Source organism: Prionailurus viverrinus, chromosome B1, assembly GCF_022837055.1.
Source record: "Prionailurus viverrinus isolate Anna chromosome B1, UM_Priviv_1.0, whole genome shotgun sequence".
NCBI classification, from domain to species: domain Eukaryota; kingdom Metazoa; phylum Chordata; class Mammalia; order Carnivora; family Felidae; genus Prionailurus; species Prionailurus viverrinus.
This window is the reverse complement of record NC_062564.1, coordinates 51,585,769-51,606,989: the sequence shown is the minus strand read 5'-3', so window position 1 is coordinate 51,606,989 and position 21,221 is coordinate 51,585,769. Positions and strand designations below refer to the sequence as shown.

The following is a 21,221-nucleotide window of genomic DNA, read 5'->3' as shown; positions in this document are numbered from 1 at the left end:
ATGGAGGCTAATGAAAATGAAAACAGAAAGATCCAAAATCTTTGGAATGCAGCAAAAGCAGTTCTAAGAGGAAAGTTTATAGCAATACAGGTCTACCTCAAGAAGCAAGAAAATTTTCAAATAAACAACCTAACCTTACACCTAAGAGAGCTAGAAAAGAATAAAAAACAAAACCCAAAACAAGCATAAGGAAGGAAATAATAAAGATTGGAGAAGAAATAAATGAAATAGAAACTAAAAAAACCAATAAAACAGATCATTGAAACCAAGAGATGATTCTTTAAAGATGAGCAAAATTGATAAACTTTTAGCTGGACTCATCAAAAGAGAGAGAGGAGATTCAAATAAACAAAATCATAAATGGGAAAAAAGAAAAATAACAGCCAACACCACAGTAATACAAAGGATTATAAAAGAATATCATGAAAAAGTATATCCCAACAAATTGGACAACCTAGAAGAAATGGATAAATTCCTAGAAACATATATCCTCCCAAAACTGAGTCAGGAAGATATAGAAAAATTGAATAGACCAATTATCAGCAATGGAATTGAATATGTAATAAAAAAAATTCCCAACAGACAAAACTCCAAGACCAGAGGGCTTCACAAGCAAATTCTACCAAACATTTAAAGAAGAGTTAATATCTATTCTGTTCTAACTATTCCAAAACCTAGAAGAGGAAGGAAAACCTCTGTATGCATTCTGTGAGGCCAGCATCACCCTAATTTCAAAACCAGATAAAGACACTATAAAACAAGAGAACTATAGGCCAATAACTCTGATGAACATGTATGCAAAAATCTTCAACAAAATATTAGAAAACTGAATCCAACAATACAATTAAAAAATTATTCACCACAATCAAATGAAATTTATTACTGGGATACAAGGGCAGTTCAATATTTGCAAACCAATGTGATACATGACATCAACAAGAGAAAGGATAAAAACCATATAATAATTTCAATAGATAAATAAAAAGCATTTGACAAAGTACATCAATTCATGATAAAAATCCTCAACAGAGTGGGTTTGGAGGGAGCATTCTTCAATGTAACAAAGACCATATATGAAAAACCCACAGCTAACATCATACTCAATGGGGGAAAACAGAGCTTTTCCCCTAAGGTCAGGAGCAACACAAGGATGTCCACTCTCACAACTTTTATTCAATATAGAAGTCCTAGCCAGAAGGAAAAGGAAAAGGAAATAAAAGGCATACACACTGGTAAAGAAGAAGTGAAACTCTCATTATTTGCAGATGACATGATACTATGTACAGAAAACCATAAACACTCCACCAAAAAATCTAATGGAACTGATAAATGAACTCAGTAAAGTTGCAGTATATAAAATCAATGTACAGAAATTCGTGGCACTTAAATATCCATATAATGAAGCAGCAGAAACAGAAATTAAGAAAACAATTCAATTTACAAATTCAGCAAAATAATAAGATACCTAGAAATAAACTTAACAAAGGGGGTGAAAGACCTGTACTCTGAAAACTATAAAACATTGATGAAAGAAATTACAGATGACCCAAAGAAAAGGAAAGACATTCCATGCTCATGGATTGGAAGAACAAATATTGTTAAAACATCCATGTTATCCAAAGCAATCCACAGATATAATGCAATCTGTATCTAAATATGAACAGCATTTTTCACAGAACTAGAACAAACAATACAAAAATTTACATGGAACTGCAAAAGAACTTGAATAGCTAAAATAATCTTGAAAAAGAAAAACAAAACTGGAGGTATCACAATTCCAGATTTCAAGTTATACTACAAAGCTGTAATAATCAAAACAGTATGATACTGCCACAAAAATAGACACATCAATGAAACAGGACAGAAAGCTCACAAATAAAACCGTGATTATGCGGTCAATTAATCTTCAACAAAGGAGGCAAGAATATGCAATGGGAAAAACACAGTCTCTTCAACAGATGGTGTTGGGAAAACTGAACAACTCTATGCAAAACAATGAAACTGGACCACATTCTTACACCATACAAAAACAAACTAAAAATGGATTAAGGACTTAAATGTGATACCTGAAACATGAAAATTCTAGAAGAGAGTACAGGCAGTAATACCTCAGACATAGGCTATATATAACAACATTTTTCCAGATACGTCTCCCAAGGCAAAGGAAATAAAAGCAAAAACAAACTATTGGGACTATAGCAAAATAAAAAGGTTCTGCACAGTAAATGAACTTATCAACAGAACTAAAAGACAACCTACTGAATGGGAGAAGATATTTGCAAATGACATACCTGATAAAGGGTTAGTATCCAAAATATATATAAAAAGCTTATACAACTCAACACCAAAAAAAACCCCTAAATGATTTGATTAAAAATGGGCAGAAGACATGAACAGACATTTCTCCAAAGACATCCAGTGGTCAGCAGACATATGAAAAGATGCTCAACATCACTCATCACCAGAGAAATTCAAATCAGGACCACAATGAGATATCACCTCACACCTGTCAGAATGGCTAAAATCAAAAACATAAGGAACAATTGTTAATGAGGATGTGGAGAAAAAGGAACCCTTGTACACTGTTGGTAAGAGTGCAAATTGGTGCAGCCACTATGGAAAACAGTATTGGGTTTCCTCAAAAAAGGAAAAATAGAACCACCTTATGATCCAGTAATCACACTACTGGGTAGAACACAAAACACTAATTCGAAAGGATATATTTACCCCTATGTTTAGTGCAGCATTATTTACAATAGCCAAATTATGGAAGCAGCCCAAGTGTCCATCAATAGATGAATGGTTAAGGAAGATGTGGTATAGGTACACAATGGAATATTATTTAGCCATAAAAAGACTGAAATCTTGGTACACCTGGTGGCTCAGTCAGTTGACCATCAGTCTTCGACTCCAGTCATGACCTCACAGGTTGTGAGTTCTAGCCCTGCATTGGGCTCACTGCTGTAAGCCCAGAGCCTGCTTCAGATCCTCTTGGGATCCTCTGTCTCCTCTTTCTCTGCCCACCCCCCCGCCCCGTCAAAAATAAGTAAAACATTTTGAAATCTTGCCATTTGCAACAACATGAATGGATCTGAGAGTATAATGCTAGGCAAAATAAACAAGTCACAGAAAAACAAATACCATTATGATTTCATTCATATGAGGAATTTAAGAAACAAAGGAAAAATAAGAAATAAGCCCTAAATAGACTCTTCACTATAAAGAACAAACAGATGGTTACCAGAGGGGAGGTGGATGGGGGAGATGGGTGAAACAGGTGATGGGGATTAAGAGTACACTCATCTTGATGAACACAGAGTAATATATAGAATTCTGGAATTACTGTATTGTATGCTTGCAACTAATACTGTATGTTAACTTACTGAATTAAAATTAATTAAAACTTAAACATTTAAAAAAGAGATATTGTAAGTAAAGTAAATTACAGGCCATAATTCTTTATACATATAAACACAAAAAGTCCTCAACAACATGCTAGAAAAACACATCAAAGAATACACAAAAAGATTATACACCATGACAAGTGGGATTTATCCCAGGAATGCATGTTTGCTTTAATATCTATCAATCAATGTAATGCACTATATTAATAAAATAAAGGACAAAAACAAATCATTTAATAGACACAGGAAAAGCATTTGACAAAATTCAACACTCTTTCATAATGAAAACACTCAGCACATTAGAAATAGAAGGGAACTTCCTTAATCTGATGAAAGACCTCTACAAAACCCTGTAGCTAACATCATATGTAATGGTAAAAGACTGGGTGCTTTTTCCCTAAGATCAGGAACAGAACATGGATGCTCATTCTTACCATTATATGCCTTTACCATTATATTCTCACTGGGGAAATTCAGAGATTATTCCTTTAATCTAGGAAATAAAAGTCACCCAGATTGGAAAGGAAAAGGAATAGCTATACTATTGGTAGATGACATGAGCTTGTATATAGAAAATCCTAAGAAGTCCATTTAAACACTATTAGAACTAACAAACAAGCTTAGCAAGCTTACAAGATATATGATCAGTATACAAAAATCAATTGTATTTCTATATCCTAGAATGAACAATCTGAAAATAAAATTAAGAAAATAATTCTGGGGACACCTGGGTGGCTCAGTTGGTTAAGTGTCTGACTCTAGGTTTCAGCTCAGGTCATGATCTCACGGTTTGTGGGTTCAAGTCCCATGTCGAGCTTTGTGCTGACAGCGGGTTTGTGGGTTCAACCCCCGTGTCAGGCTCTGTGCTGACAGTGCAGCAGCCTGCTTGGGATTCTTTCTCTCTCTCCCTCTCTCCCTGCTCCACTACCACTCGTTTTCTCTGTCTCTCTCAAAATAAATAAATAAACTTAAAAACAATTAAAAAAAAAGAAAATAATTCTGTTTAAAATAACACCAAAACATCAAATACTCAAGAATAAGTTTAACAAAGAAGTGCAAGAGTTGGTGAAAACTATAAAACATTGTTGAAATAAATGAAAGAAAATCTGAATAAATTGAGAGGCATACTATGTTCATAAAGCAGAGGACTTGATACTGTTAAGATGGCATTACTCTACCGCAGATTTCATATAACCCCCCCCCACACACACACACAAAATCCCAGATGCCTTTTCTGCAGAAATTAACAAACGGATCCTTAAAGTCATATGGGAATGTAAGGTACTCAGACAGCCAAAACAATCTTGTAAAGGAAGAACAAAGTTGAGAGACTTATACTTCCTGATTTCAAAACATACTACAAAGGTATAGTAAGCAGGACAATATTGTACTGGCCTAAGGATAGATATATAGATCAATGAAATGAAACTGACAGCTCTAAATAAACGTTTACATTTGAGTTCAATTGATTTTTGACAAGGGTGCCAAGACAATTCAATAGGAAAAGAATAGGGTTTCAACAAATGGTGCTGGGATAACAGAAAGGAATGGAGTTAGACTCTTTCCTTATATCATACACAAAAATAAACTCAAACCAGCCTATAAATCTATATGTAAGAGCTAAACATATTAAACTCCTAAAAAGAAAATAAGAGTAAATCTCTGTGAACGGGGTTTAGGCAATGATTTCTTAGATACAACACAATGGTTTTTTAGACACAAAAGTGACTAAAGGAAAAAAATAGATAAGAAAATATTTTAAAATATCTTCAAATCATGCATCTTATAAGAGACTTGTAGAATATATAAAGAACTCTTACATCTCAATAATAGAAAAAATTCATAGCTCAACTTAAAAATGAGGAAAGCATCTGAAAAGGCATTTCTCCAGAGAAGATATCTAAATGGGCAATAAGCACATGGGAAAATGCTCAATGTTATTTAGTCTCCAAGGAAATGAAAATCAAAACCATAGTGAGATACCACTTACATACACTAGGATGTAAGATCAAGAAGATGAGCAATAATAGTGTTGATGAAAACGTGGGAGAACAGGAACTCTAATACATTGCCTGTAACAATGTAAAATGGTGCAGTCACTTTGGAAAACAGTTTGGAAGTTCCTCAAAAAATTAAACATAGATTTGCTATATGACTCAGCTATTCCCCTCTTGGTATATACACAAAATAAATGAAAATATATCCAAACATGAATTTGTCTATGAATGTTCTAGTAGTATTATTTGCAATAGCCAAAATGTGGAAACATCCTAAATATTCATCAATTTATGAGTAAACAAAATGTAGCATATCATGACAATGGACTATGATTCCACAATAAAAAGGAATAAAGTTCTGATACACGCGATAACATCATTAAACCTTCAAAACATTATGCTAAGTGAAAGAAGCCAGTCACAAAAGAACACACATTTTATGATTCCATTTACAATAAATGCCAGAATAGAAAAGCCTATAGAGACAGAAAGATACCATTTAGTAATTGCTGAGGGCTGAAAAGGGAAGGCAGCTGGGAAGGGGGTGTGACTGCTATTGGGCATGTGGATTCTTTAAGGTTACAAAAATATTCTAAAATTGGATTGTGGTGATGGTTGCACAACTGTGTGGATATACTAAAAATCACTGATATATACACTTTAAATAGGTGAACTGTGTGGTATGTAAATTATATCTTGATAAAGACATTTAAAAAATTCCTCTGGTATGTAGTAAATGAAAGGCAAGAGAGTAGAAACACAGAACACACACACACGCACGTGCAAGCTCGCGCCAGAGTGATCCAGGAAAGAAATAATGGCTTAGCTTAGGTTGGTGGTGGAGGTGGAAAGAAATGGAAAATTTGTTTTGGAAGAGATATCTAAAATATATGAAAATGGGTTTCACATGGTGAATGAGACATTCAAGAATGTTTCCCAGATTTTTGAGTAATTGAGTGAATAATGGTGTGCCATTTACCTACCTTGAGGAGACTGGAGGAAGTAACACATTTGGTGGGAGAGTAAAGTGTTCTATTTTAGTGTGGGATTTGAGATATTACTTAGGCACTTAAGTTCATGCACCTGGCCTTCTGAGCCCTGCTGAAAAAACTCAGACTCATTGGAATGAACCACCCCTACACACAGTTTCCTACTTCTACTAAGTGGTCAACGGTACCTGAATTTCTTCTCTCATTTGCCAATTTTCTATTCTAATCTCTGCAGTAGCTATTTCAAAACTTCCCATTCTCCTAAAACTTCCTATCCCACTCTCTTTCCCTTTACTCTTAAAGCTGTATCTTGGCTGTTACTTCACCAAAGATTAGAAGCCACTAGGTGAGAATTCCCTCAGCTTCTGGACACACTGGCTACCAACTCCTCTCCCCAGTTGCTCCTGAATACTACCTTTGCACCCAGCAGTGTGCTGGGGCTTGTTCCTACTGACCTGTGAAAGTCATTTGTAAAAAAATACGCAAGAATTTTGAGACCTGGTTGCTTTAAAATCAGCCAATGTGGTAGTATTACATAACAGAAATCGGCATAAGCAACAAATCATGCTTTTTCTTTTTTCAGAGGGACAATTTGTTAAAATGCCACCTGTACTCTTGTTCCATCCATTATCCCCATTCCGATACCTACAGATACATTCATATGAGAATTTAAACATATTCTCCAAAGGGGAAAATACTCTTTCATCTAAAATTTACCTCTGTTATTTCTCTGTTTCTCTCCTGCCCTTACCAATCAAGGTTCTTGTGTTGCCCACCAACATGGTCTCCAGTTGTTCACCTTCTAGCCACTCCTCAATCCACCACAATGTAGCTCTGTCCCCACCATGCCATGAAAACTGACTTTCCCAAGGTCATGAATGACCTCCTTATTAAGTCCAATGGGCATTTTTCTAGTCCGTATATTCTCTGGTCTCTCATCCACATTGGGAGGAAATGACAACTCCCTCCATCTAGCTGCTGGGACAGCACATTTTCCTGGCTCTCCTGTCACTTTCCTGGCCCTGGAGGCCACTTCTCAGTCCCCTTTACCAAGTTTTCTTCTACTGCTCATTCTTCAAATGTTAATTTTTCTCTAGGACTCTGGTCTTGCCCTTATTTATTTTCATTTATATTCTCCCTTGACAATATCTTTCACTCTATTCAATAGAGTCTGCAATCCAATCTTCTCTTTACTGTGGGGATACCCTGGGAAAGATGGATGCTCATGTCAAGTCCCCTTGTAAACAGAGTAATGCCAGACCTCTTGGAAAATACACTAGTGATATTTTCTAGTGGGATATTTTCTACTGAATGCATTTGGTAGGATGCACCTGGTCTATCTAGTATTACTTATAGTAAATAAACCTAGAATCTATAGGCATGATGCTCTGGAAAATATCATGTAAATCATGTACCTAAATGAATAGAAAATGGAGAAATTTCTTAATGAAATAGTTCTTTGTTGTGTAAGTAATGTTCCTACAGATATTATTTAGAGAACTTATATGTTAAATCCAGGCCAGAGCTTATCTCATGACAGCCAGAAAAGATCTGGAAAGCATCCTCAGATTGTCATGCTTTGCCTGTGCCTTTCAATTACTTGTATCTTTGAAATTATCAATAAAACTTGTAACTTGTTACTGGGTAAAAGATCTGAGTCATGAAACGGATTTGACAATCTTCCCTTTGTCATGGTTTCAATTGACTTTTTATGTGAGTGACTGTAAAATTTATTTTCTCCTATTCTGTGTTCTCACCTGAACTCCAAACCATATATCCAAATGCCTATTAAACATCTCTACTGGAGGTCCCATTGAGAGCTTAAATTCAACATATCAAAATATGAACTTGACATTTTATCTCTTCTCCTCCCTTTCCCCTTCCTGCCTTCCCACTCACATTCAATCAGTGGAATGGGAACTTCAATTCCCCCAGATGCTCAAACAATAGCCTAACACAGAGCCAGCAAAGGGCCTGGGGCTGAAGATGCCTTTGCTTAGATTTAAAGTGCTGAAGGCTCCTAAATCTTGCCTAGCTAGTTTGTCATGGTTTCCAGACTCAAATGGCACCTGGGATTTTCCTATCTTATCAGCACCTGCAGTTCAGTGTCATGGAAAACCCTGACATGGGAAAACCCTTTGATTTTAAAGTGTACAGACTGGAAGAATTAATATTGTCAAAATGTCTGTTCAACTCAAAGTGATCTATAGGTTCAATGCAATCTGTATCAAAATTCCAATGGAGTTTTTCACAGAAATAGGAAAAACAACAATAAAATTCATATGGAACCAGAAAAAACAAAACAACCACCAGAAAATAGTCAAAGCAATCTTGAACAAGAACACAGCTACAGGCATCACATTCCTGACTTCAAACTATATTACAAGGTTATAATAATCAAAAGAGTATGGCACTTCCATAAAAACAGACACAGAGCCCAAAGGAACTGAACAGAGAGCCAGAAACAAAACCATGCATAGACGGTGAACAAATTTTAGACAAAGGTGACAAAAATATATAATGGGGGAAAGGATAGTCTTTTCAATAAATGGTGTTGGGATTACTGGATATCTATATAAAAAGAATAAAATTAGACCCTTAGAGCATACATAAAAATCAACTCAAAATGGATTAAAGATTTAATCATAAGACTGATATTGTAAAACTTCTAGAAGAACACCTAAGGGAAAAGCAAAATTAAGCAAGTGGGACTACATCAAACTAAATGTTTCTGCAAAGCAAAGGAAACAATCAACAAAATGAAAAGGCAACCTAAGAATGGAAGAGAATATTTCCAAACCGTATATGCAATAAGAGGTTAATGTCCAAAATATATAAGGAGCTCATACAACTCAATAGCAAGAAACCAAGTAACCCAGTTTAAAAATGGGCAGAACTGAGTAGACATCTTTCTAAGGAAGACATACAATTGGCCAACAGATATAAGATGCTTAACTAGTCTTCTAGTCATCAGGGAAATACAAATCAAATACAATGAAATATCACCTCAGACCTGTTGGAGGGCTATTCTCAAAATGTCTAAAGACAACAAGTGTTGGCAAGAATGTTGAGAAAAGGAAACCCTGTGCACTGTTGGTAGGAATGTAAACTGGTACAATAACTTTGGAAAATAGTATGGAGGCTCCTCAAAAAATTAAAAATGACCCAGCATCCACTTCTGGGTATATATATATACAAAGGAAATAAAATAACTATTTCAAAGAGATATCTTCATTCCCACGTTCATTGCAACACCTTTCACAATAGCCAAGATATGGAAACAACCTAAGTGTCGATTGACAGATAAATGAATTAAAAAATGTGGTATACAGTGGAATATCATTCATCATTTAAAAGGAAAGATATCTATTTGCAACAATATGGATGAACTTGGAGGACATTATGCTAAGTGAAATAAGCCAGACAGGCAAATATCACATGATCTCACTTACATATGAAATCTAAAAACAAAATTTTTTAAGTCAAACTCTTAGAAACAGAGAGTAGAATGGTGGTTACCAACAGCTGGGGTACAGGAGAAAGGAGAGGTATTGATTAAAGAATACAAATTTTCAGTCTCAAGATGAATAAGTTCTGAAGACCTAAATTAAAGCATGGTAACTATGGTTAATAACTGTATATTTTACCCTTGAAATTTGCTTAGAGTGAATCTCAAGTATTCTCACCACACACACCAAGAGGTAACTATGGGAAGTGATGGCTATGTGCATTAGATTTTGGTGATAATTTCACAATGTGCACAAATATCAAAATATCACATTGTCCACCTTAAATATATACAATTTTATCAAAAACAAATAAAAATATTTTTAAAATAATGTGCAAGAGTAAGGCTGGTCCCCTTTGTATCAGTCAGAACTCTTCTAGTTGTAAGACACAGAAATCAAACTTTAACAAAAAGAATTTCATGGGTTCATAATAAAAAGAAGTCTGTGCTCTCTTTTAGCATCTTGCAGTGCCAGGATGAAGTGTGCAGCACACACACACACACACACACACACACACACACATTGATAAAGGTATGTCATAGGAGCACAGAAACCAACAGAGAGTTCCCAGTGATTACAGCTGGATAATTTGAGCAACAAAATAAAAAAAAACAGTTTTGGATTAAACCCAAAGTAAAGAGTGAGTCCATATTGGTATATGCAAATGGCTAAATAAAATAGTATACAGGGTACAAAAGGCAAGTTTCCTGTGTAGATGAATTCCAAAAAAATACACTCTACATTATAGGAGGTGGAGTATAACTCCATATTCCTTAAGAGTGGGCTATGTTTTGCAACTGCTTTCAAAGAGTACAGTATGGAAAGGAGGGGATAAAGAGCAACTTTATAGTAAAAAGACCTGACAAACATTGCCTCAGCCAGGTAATCAAAGCCAAGATCAAGAGTCAAAAAATCGTGTTGATAGTATGCCCTCTTGTTAAGATATCATAAAAATACACTTAACCTCTGTGATCTTCCTCCCGAAAATCCATAGCTCCAGTATAATCATGAGAAAAAGATAATACAAATTCCAATAGAATGACATTCAACAATGTACTTGACCAGCATGGCCAAGGTGCGCAATATTACTAAGAGAGCTCATACTTTTAAAACAAAATATTCACATAGCACTGCATCAGAGGTTCCCAAACTTCCCCAGTTCATGGGCCCTTGGTGTCTTAGTAATTTTTTTCACAGCACTCCTAGGCCAAAAGAAATACCTAATGACTGCACTTATTAAGTAGTTGGGTCCAAATAACTTAATACTAGTAGCCTGCTCATTGTCCCACAGATGTCTCTGCTTCCACTTGTTTCCCTACAAGTTTGTAGTAGTGCCCTGGGGCACCTCAGTACAGTTTAGGAATTACAGTCTAAGGTTTCAAAATTCTGATGGGACATACATGACAATCATGTAGCACAACTAATCACAAGTCAGTTGACTGGATAATGTTTAAACTTATAGTCTCTGTATCAGGAGGAAGCATTGCATTTGTTGGTTAAATGTTAAATGGCAACATTGCTTCCACCTCATTTTCTTAGCAGCTCCCTTTACTATACTGAAGATAGTCCTCACTGTATTCCTTAGGGTTCTCTAGAGAAACAGAAACAAAAGGAAATGCATACATATATAAAGAAAGAGAGAGAAAGATTAGTTATAAGGAAATGCCTCCTCTGACTTGGAGACTGGCAAGTCTAAATCTGCAGTGGGGTTGGCATGTTCAAGACCCAGGAGAGCTGATGCTACAGGTGAAGTCCAAAGGCAGTCTGCTGGTGAATCTCCCTTTGATCAGGGAGGTCAGTCTTTTTTTCTTTTCTTTTTTTTTCTATTCAGACTCACCCACATCATGGAGGGAAATCCACTTACTCAAAGTTCACTAATTTAAATGTTAGTTTTATCCAAAATATCCTCAAAATTGGCACATAAAATTAATCAACAGAAGTCCACCCTTTATCACTCACATATATCTCCTTAAGTCAAACCTAGTCTCCGAATAAAGGCAACAAGTTCATACTTCCATCTAACATGGTACAACTATTCTACATACAATAGAAAATACACTAAGTCTTTCTCCAGAAGAGGATGTAATGTCTTTGTGATGTTTAGTTTTCTCTTGATATCATGTAATTAAGTGCTCTTTCATATAAAGTTCCATATAAAGTTAACTATACTTAAATACTATGATATAAAGTAAATACATCTTGTGTTACATAATAAGAGAAGAAGGAAGAAAACAAAGATATTTGTTTGATATATACATACACATTCATAACAAAATAAAGGAAAAATACTCATACAATTACAGTTTTTATTTCTGTGACAGGTCACATGGTTATATCTGGTATTTATAACTACCTTCTTCCACTATCCATTCTGTAGTTCCTTTGCCATCAGCAAGAACTTCAGCTGGCCATGGTTCTCTACCTGGTGGTAAATCTTCATTCCTGAAAGGTTAGGGTCATCAGCAGTCTTGTCTAGATTGGGTTGTTTTGGTTTTCCATTAACCTTAATTTCATGGATTTCTGGAGTTCCAGACATACTCATCCTGACCTCCATTATGGAGTAGTAGTCCAATTTCCCCTTGGTAATCTGGATTAATTACCCTAGCCAGCACAGTAACGCCCATATTTGTCTGTTGATTCAGAGGCATCCATTTTGAGGAGCCCAAAATGGCCAGATGTCAGTCTTAACTTCCAGTTCAATGAAATCATTGTTATGTCTCATGGTGGAAATATTCCTCCAGTTATAACTACAACCTCTAGGTATAAGTTGTGGGGACAGGAAGCAAAAATTTTATTAGCAGGTGAGTTATGCCCCTTTTATTTCTAGCCCCATCCATGATGGAAGTAGTCCAATGTAATCAACCTGAGAGAAGTAGCTGGCTGATCACCTTGGTGCCATATTGGGAATATTATTGGTCTCTGTCATTGGCATGTTGAGCACTCAGCAGTGACCAAAGCCAGGTTGGCCTTGGTGACTGGGAGTCCATGTTGCTAACCCCATGCATAATCTCTATCCCTGCCAACACAGCCACTTTGTTCATGAAGTCATTGGTAGATGATAAGGGTGGCTGAGGAAAGAAGCTGACTGGTATTCCCAGAAAAGGTCATCCTATCCACTGGATTATTAAAATCCTCCTCTGCCAAGGTCTCCTTTTGGTGAGCATTGACATAGAACATAAGTATCCTCACTTTTTCACTTATTCAGAAAGGTCTATCCACATGTCTCTTTTCCAGACTTCTTTGTCACCAATTTTCTCAATCATGTTCCTTCCAAGTCCCTGACTCTCCAGCCAAACCATTGCCTACAGCCATGAATCAGTATATAATTGCACATGTGGCCATTTATCCTTCTAAGAAAAATGAAGAACCAGGTGCACTGCTCAAAGTTCTGGGAGAATTTCTCTTCATCACTCTCCTTCAAAAAGGAGATATATCCCAAAAAGGAGCTATAATGCTACAGCTGTCTACTTTCAGATAGTGCCTGCATACCATGCAGAACCACCTGTAAGGCAAATCTGAGTTTCCCCTTCTTTGGTCAACTGATCATGGAGAACTCCTCATGAGGCCATAGGTACAGACTGGGAGAGAGAAGGTAGTGTGGCTGGGTTGGAGTGAACCATGGGCATTGGGGCACTTCTCGATGTAACTTGTGTCTTCAAGGGCTACTTGAGTCCAATCTCATATATACTAATGTCCACTGGATTATGGAGTGCTACCGTATGTACATGCCCAATTTTATGGCTTGGTGTGACAGATTATACACAGTTCATGACAGGCAACTCAGGTCATATGTTAACTTGGTGATCCATCGTTAAATGTTCAGTATCTACAAGTCTCGGTATCAGGCCAAAACCTGCTTCTCAAAAGGAAAGTAGTTATCTACAAAGGATGACAGTACTTTTCTCCAAAACCCTAAATACCTGTGCTATAATTTACCTTTAAGGGCCTGCCACAGTCTTTCAACAGTGTCCCTATCTGCCACTGATATTTCAAGCACCATTGGACTTGCTGGATCATATGGCCCAAGTGTAGAGCAGTTTTATGGCAGGCTAGATCTGTTGCAGAGCCTTATCCTGTTTTGGGCTTCATTCAGCAGCTTTTTAGGTCAGTTGGTAAATAGGCCAGATTCCTCATTCCACCCAAATGAGTAATATGTTGCCTCCAAAACCCAATGAGGCCCACTAGGTTAAACCTCTTTCTTGGTTGTAAGAGGGGACAGATGCAGCAATTTATGCTTTACCTTATAAAGGATATCTCACCATGTCCCACCCACTGAATCTCTAAAAATTTCACCAAGGTAGGAGGCACTTAAAATGGGTTAGATTTTTTTTTCTCACCCTCTAGCATGTAAAAGTCTTACCAGTAAGTCTAGAATAATTGTTACTTCTTGCTCACTGGGTCCAATTATCACAATGTCATCAATGTAATGGACTAGTGTGATATCTTGTGGAAGAGAAAAGGATCTTATGATCCAATATCCCTATGAATTAAATTATGACATAGGCCTAAAGAGTTTATATGCCCTTGAGGCAGGGCAGTGAAGGTGTAATTCTGGCCTTGCCAGTAGAGAGCAAATGGCTTCTGGTGGACCTTATGGATAAGGATGGATAAAAAGGCATTTTTCAGATCAATAGCTGCATAGCAGATACTAAACAATGTGTTAATTTGATCAAGCAATTAAAGCACATCTGGTAGGGTCACTGCAATGGAGTCACCACCTTGTTAAGCTTACAATAATCCTCTGTCATTCTCAAAGATCTATCAGTGTTCTGTTCAGGCCAGATAGAAAAGATGAATGAGGATATGGTGGGAATCACCACCCCTGCATCCTTTAAGTCTTTGATGGGGCACTAATATCTTCAGTCCCTCCAGGAATGCAGTATTGCTTTTGGTTTACTATTTTCCTAGGTAGAGGCAGTGCTAGTGGCTTCTTCGTCTTTTCCATCATAATATCTCTTACTCCACAGATCAGGGAACAATGTGAGATTCTGCCAGCTTCTCAGTATGTCTATTCCAAATATGCATTCCAGAACTGGGGAAACAACCACAGGGTGAATTCTGGGACCTATTGGGCCTCCTGTGAAATGAACCTGAGCTAAAACCCCATTGATCATATGACCTCCATAAGCCCCTACTCTGACTGGAGGGCTACAGTGACGTTTGGGCCTCCTGGAGTCAGTGTCAGTTCAGAGCCAGTGTCTAGTAGTCCCCCAAAGGGCTGATTATTTTCTCTTCCCCAGTGTACAGTTATCCTGGTAAAAAAGCTGTCTATCCCTTTGGGAAAGGCTGAGAAAATTAACAGTATAAATATTTGGTAATATACTAGGATCCTTCATCAAGGATACCCAGCTTCCCTTTAATTTAAGAAGTTCTGGGTCTGTAACTTGTTAAAGTCTGAGAACTGATTAAGGAGACACAACTGTCTGTTTTTATGATTCAAGTTAGAACTTTGTTCATTTGACCTAGAACTTCTCTGCTTATACAGAACAAGTAAGAATTTAGTAGGCTTCCTATCTATTTCACTTCTAGGTACACCATGATCAACTAGCTAACACTGCGGGTCTGTGCATGTCGGCCTATTCTGATCACTGTGTTGACTCTGCTGTCTATTAGGGTACCCATGCTCTCCTTTGCCTTGGGTAGTTGAGTGCCACCATTAGGTATCTGCCACCCCAGGTCCCAATTAATCTCATTATGGTTAGGCTTCCCAGTTGAGTGACTAAAGTTCCCCCTGTACTTTAAGGACACTCATTTTTACCCCTTTCTTTTTAAATTTATTTATTTTGAGAGAGAGAGAGAGAGAGAGAGAGAGCGAGAGAGCTCGAGCAGGGAATGCGCAGAGAGAGAGGGAGAATCCCAAGCAGGCTTTTCCCCATCAGCACAGAGCCTGAGGCAGGGCTCAAACTCACAAACAGTGAGATCATGACCTGAGCTGAAATCAAGAGTCAGACACAGCCAACTGAGCCACCTGGGCACCCCATTTTTATCCCTTTCTTGAGCAACCTTAATTATTTCTTAGGACCCTCTTTTTAAAAATCATATTTTTATTTTCTACCTTGGAACTGCTCTCTTGCATGACAGAAGGGTCTACTATCTTTCCCCCTTGGAACTGCTCTCTTGCATGACAGAAGGGTCTACTATCTTTCCCCCTTGCTTCCAGCTTGCTATCAATTTTCACTTCCAGTTTATTCTTTTTTTTTTTTTCAACGTTTATTTATTTTTGGGACAGAGAGAGACAGAGCATGAACGGGGGAGATGCAGAGAGAGAGGGAGACACAGAATCGGAAACAGGCTCCAGGCTCTGAGCCATCAGCCCAGAACCCGACGCCGGGCTCCAACTCGCGGACCGCGAGATCGTGACCTGGCTGAAGTCGGACGCTTAACCGACTGCGCCACCCAGGCGCCCCACTTCCAGTTTATTCTTGAGTCAAATTAATGATGCTCATCTCACACTAGTCCTTCATTTTCTCTCCTTTCCATGCTTGGAAAAACTTCACTTCTCCCTCAAGCTGTTTCAGTCTCTCTGAAGACACCTCTAGATCCTGCCAGCCTGTGAAGATGCCCCCTCTGCCCAGGTCCTTTCTAGCACTCAATTGGGAGGGGCAGGTGTGGGACTTTTAACTATTTGCCAAGAAGCTTCTTGAGGATGGGGTCCTGCCTTATGCTAAATCTTCCAACATCTGACACTGTGAGCTGTCAATCTAAGACTGAATTACTGAGTGTTCTATGTGCCTCTTTCCTCTGGCTTTGGTCTCCATTGGATTCCCTGGGCCACACTAAAGATACAGTGGCAATTTAGGAAATTCAAAGCTTTAAATGGAAGGCTGGACCTTTTCCATGATCTACAACATGGCTGATACTTCTTTAGAAATAGATAATGAGACAAAACACCTCCTAGTTCTATTTTCCCCCACTCTAACCCTGTTCTTCCAGTGGTCCCGAAGCAGCAATTTCTGGCCATATAATTTCTTCACAAGCTCCTGGGAGCCTGGGATTTGGTTGCCTTGGAGGCCAGCCAGCCATAATGTCTACCATCAAAGGACATGTTCAGTACACAGTCCCCTTTTCCTGTTAATATCACCCTTATTTCTGTGTGGAGTGCCACCTGCACCCACTATCAGTGAACATAGTTCTGAATGGCTGGCCCTTTGCTGGCTCCTGGAATGGACTTGTGACTTGAGCCTCTCATCTTGGAGAGTGTCACTATTGGCCACAGTAACTGGAACAGTGATGGACCATAAGCTTATAAGTCACAAGAATTAGACCATAGACTTTTGCTGGAAGTATGATAAACAGTCTCTCTCTTTCTACTGGGGATGTTAAGTTAGTAGGATGCAAACTGGACATACTGGTTGTCATTATGGCCACCACTTGGAAGCTCTTTCTGATGGCTATAAATAAATAAATAGTCCCTGTCAACATCTGTTGAGCCCCTAGTTTCAGCCATGCCTGAAGCCAAACACCACTCTAGGTATTTTTCTCTTATGTACATCTGTAAATAACTGTTTTTGCCCTTAGATGGTTTGAGATAGATAACTCACCTGCATTGGAAAGAATCCTGACTAATGGGGGGACCCAAAGCCCACTCCCCAAACCAGTGATCCAGCCTGTCTTTCTGGTCCTACTTTCTAATATCACTCTCAATTCCTGGCCCTTAGATCTAATCTCATAGCCAGTCCCTCTGCTGGTAGCACACTTTCACACACTTTCCTTGTAAGGAATAGCATCTGCTTTATTATCAGTAGAAAATGACCTAGAATAGCATATAGGACAGAAGGGAAATCAGGAGCCAGAATCTGGGGCTGCCTGTCTCTGGAAATTCTGCAGCATGGGACCTCAGTCGTTTCCTACTGGGAGGAGATTGAATTTCCTCAGCATTAAAGGGCCTTCCCTCTATCTCGGTCACATTCTTGATCCAGAGGTTGTAATTTTCTAACAAGGTGTATATTCCTGGAGTGTTCTTCTGTCCACAGCTCCTGCCCCAGCTGATGATGCCTACCTGGTACCAGTTCTTGTCAGATTTTGTGGTGCACACCAGAGGCCCCCCACTGTCACCCTGTGGACAGAGAACAGTTTAATAGTGAGTACAATTCTTGACTGTTCATTTGATACAGAGCATAGCTTGTGAATTGAGAGAATGCACTGGTCTCCCCTGCTCCTGGATGCCAAAGGAAATCTTGCCATTGTTAACCAATGCCCACCCCTTTCCTGGGTCCAAGGGAGCAGCATGCAGCTGTCAAGCTGGCTCTGGGAGTTGCAGGTGTAAATTATAGACAGTGGAGAGGATAACACTGAAGAGGGAGGAGGACAGAGAATTGATGAGAAAAATAATTGCATCCACAATGCAGTGAGAGGGGATGGAAGACAGAGAGAATGCTACACAGATGAAGAAGAGTGAGGCCTTATCAAATCAGATGCTCCACGAAGGGCTATAAAAGAAAGGAATGAAAATAGGATACAAGAAATATTATTAGAGTTGTGGAAATGAATTGAGTCTCCTTTGATGTACTTCCAGAGCCATGAAGGATAATGATGTTCCTTTTTAATTCTCTGGTGTGGGTGTCTTCAGGGCACAAGTGAACTAAGCTTTTCTGAATGTGTGACCCCTCTGGTGTGGAATCCCATGGGTCCATGACTCACATGATTATATATATAGAAAATATATACCAGGTCCCTAACATGTACCACACATATATATGGCTTCCTTTTATCCATTTTGATACATGGAAAATGAGGCTTAAGTGGGAATGAAGGCTTGATCAGGGGTACAGAGTAGCCCAACCAGAGTTGGAACGAGAACTTCCTGATCCCAAAGCACACTTTCTTTCCACCTTGCTACTTGCCTTTCATGGAAGTTGCTGAGTGGCTACAATCATTCAGGAGGCTTTTCTTCAGTGGAGACATAGCTTCCTTTACCAATGTCATAAACAGGTGACTAGAATGAATGGAATCTTATAACAAGTTCTAACAGGTGGAGGTGGAAGATTAATGTTTCCCAGACATAATAAGTGAGGCACAGAGCTATCCCCCTGACTTTTGTTTCTCATCAACCCCGCTACTCACATGAGGTAGGTATTTTGATGCCCATTTTATAATTCAAAAATTGGTCAGAATTTATCAAAAAGTGATCAATTTTTAACAAATCTTCACTGTGGAAAACTAATTGTCAGGCCTTCGGAATACAAGACCTTATGCTCTATGGAAGAGAGAAAAATGTAAACCAATGGGATAAACTGTGTTTGATTGGACAGACGTATGAACACAATATAAAAGCAGTACAAAGTGGGGAAGAAATTGATTCTGTTTATGGGAAGGTCTGTCAGGATAGACTTCAAAGCACTTAGTTTGAAGGATGAATAGGAATTTGACAAGAAGACTGTGTGGCAATGACTGGAGGGAAGTCAGAGAGGAAGTAGAGGGACTAGTTAAGAGGACATTAAAATGATGAAGATCTGAACCATGGATGACTTTGGGGGTATAAATGATGAGGACTAGTTCCAAGGTCATAGGGTGTGGATAACAGAGATAAAGTGCAGAGGAAGATAATGAATAAGTGTGTTCAAATGGAGTTTGGGTTGACTGAAGAACACATCCCCAAGCAGAGGGATATACAGAGAATTAACAAAGAGGTCAAGGTTCAAGGATACCCAGTAAATGTGGGTCAAAACCAAAACTGTCCTTTCCAGTACAAAACACTACCTCTAACACTTATTTGGTTTTTGTGGGTGTGTGTTTTTCTTTGTGATAGTTTTGTTTCAGTCATTGGGCAAGAACCAGATCAACAGGACTTCCACTCAAATAACTCCTTCCATAAATTTTGTTTTTATAACTTTCTTCATTTATGAAGGGATGAATTTATAAAAAATGTGACTAATATGTTGCCTAGGTTATTTGTTATTTTCTTACACAACATGGAGAGAACAGTCCTTGGGCAAGCAACTCTTTTAAGCCTCAGTTTCCACATTGTTCAAATGGAGATAATACCAACCACTTCCCGTGATTGTTAGCAGATGAAAATTTAAGAATCTATAGATTACTTGGCACAGGGTAAATGCTATGTAGTAAGTGTCTTGAAGTGTATTAATATTGTTATTTTACCCTTATGTATTACAAACATTGCTTGTAGATTTAGGAAATAGAGATTCTCTTCACAGACTCCTGGGACCAAGAGGGACATCTATAAATACGTGTCCTTTTATGCATAAACTTAATTTCTTTCTTTCTATTGGAAAGAAAAGGCAAAGATTGCTGCTGCATCACTGTCATCTTAATAGTTAAGTGACTAAGGGGGACTTTCTTCCAAGGACTAAGTCCGATAGCTAGGGACCTGTCTGGTAAGAAACATACTGACCACAGGAGCCTCTCAAGTTCACCACAGTGAGATAATTACACCATGTGATCACTCCTGTCTGTTTGGGGTAGAACCAGATGATCTGACTTCCAGCATGGCCACATTACCACCTGGACTTCAGGCAAATCACTTAAATTCTAAATCCCTGTTTTCTCATCTGTTAAACAGAGATAGTGAGCACTGCCCAGCCCATGGTACAGGGTAATGGAAAAAATGAAATTATTGAATATGTGTAAAAGAGCTAGGAAGTTATTACACTGCTTTGGATCCATTCAGATAGTGAAGGGAATGATTGATGATTGAAATAAGCATGTTTTGTCATCTGTGAAACAGAGTCTTGATTAAATATTTCTATATATTCCTTTCCAGCTCTGAAAAGTCTGTGATTCTAAAAGTCAAAGATTCTGTGGAGTGAAATAAGACTTCTGTGAAAGTGTCATGGGTGATGAGCTCAAGATAACACAGGACAGTGAAACTACTCTGTATGATACTATAATGATGGATATGTGTCGTCATACTTTTCTCCTAACTTAGAGGATGGACAGCACCATAAATGAACCTTAAAATACGAACTTTGGGTGATAATGACGTGTCAGGGTAGGTCCATCAGTTGTAACAAATGTACCCTGGTACTGGTGGGGATGTGGGTAGTACAAGAGGTTAAGCATATTGTGGGGACAGGGGGTAAATGGGAAATCCCTATACCTCCCTCTCAATTTGGCCGTGAACCTAAAACTGCTCTAAAAAAATAAAGTAGTTGAAAACAAAAAAGCAGCTCAGGTCTAAATCCAAGTCAGTTTGTGGGGCGCCTGGGTGGCGCAGTCGGTTAAGCGCCCGACTTCAGCCAGGTCACGATCTTGCGGTCTGTGAGTTCGAGCCCCGCGTCGGGCTCTGGGCTGATGGCTCAGAGCCTGGAGCCTGTTTCCGATTCTGTGTCTCCCTCTCTCTCTGCCCCTCCCCCGTTCATGCTC

At 38.4% G+C, this 21,221-nt stretch overlaps 1 protein-coding gene across 7 annotated transcripts in view; it reads right to left on the bottom strand.

The window, feature by feature from the left end:
* The window catches only part of PRSS55 (serine protease 55), a 42,633-nt gene that overhangs the window by 7,846 nt on the left and 13,566 nt on the right, over positions 1–21,221 (bottom strand). For 5 of the 7 annotated variants that reach the window (XR_007151367.1, XR_007151369.1, XR_007151368.1 and 2 more), the window contains exons 5-6: positions 17,899–17,955; positions 12,253–12,341 (exon numbers count right to left, since the gene is read on the bottom strand). Coding sequence is in view for 2 of the 7 variants with exons in the window: in XM_047854795.1 (XP_047710751.1) it covers positions 17,653–17,955 (303 nt within the window). In the remaining 5 variants the exon portion in view is untranslated. Of the gene's footprint in view, positions 1–12,252; positions 12,342–17,610; positions 17,956–21,221 lie in introns of those variants that run through there. The other 2 variants (XM_047854795.1, XM_047854796.1) reach the window with 1 other exon arrangement.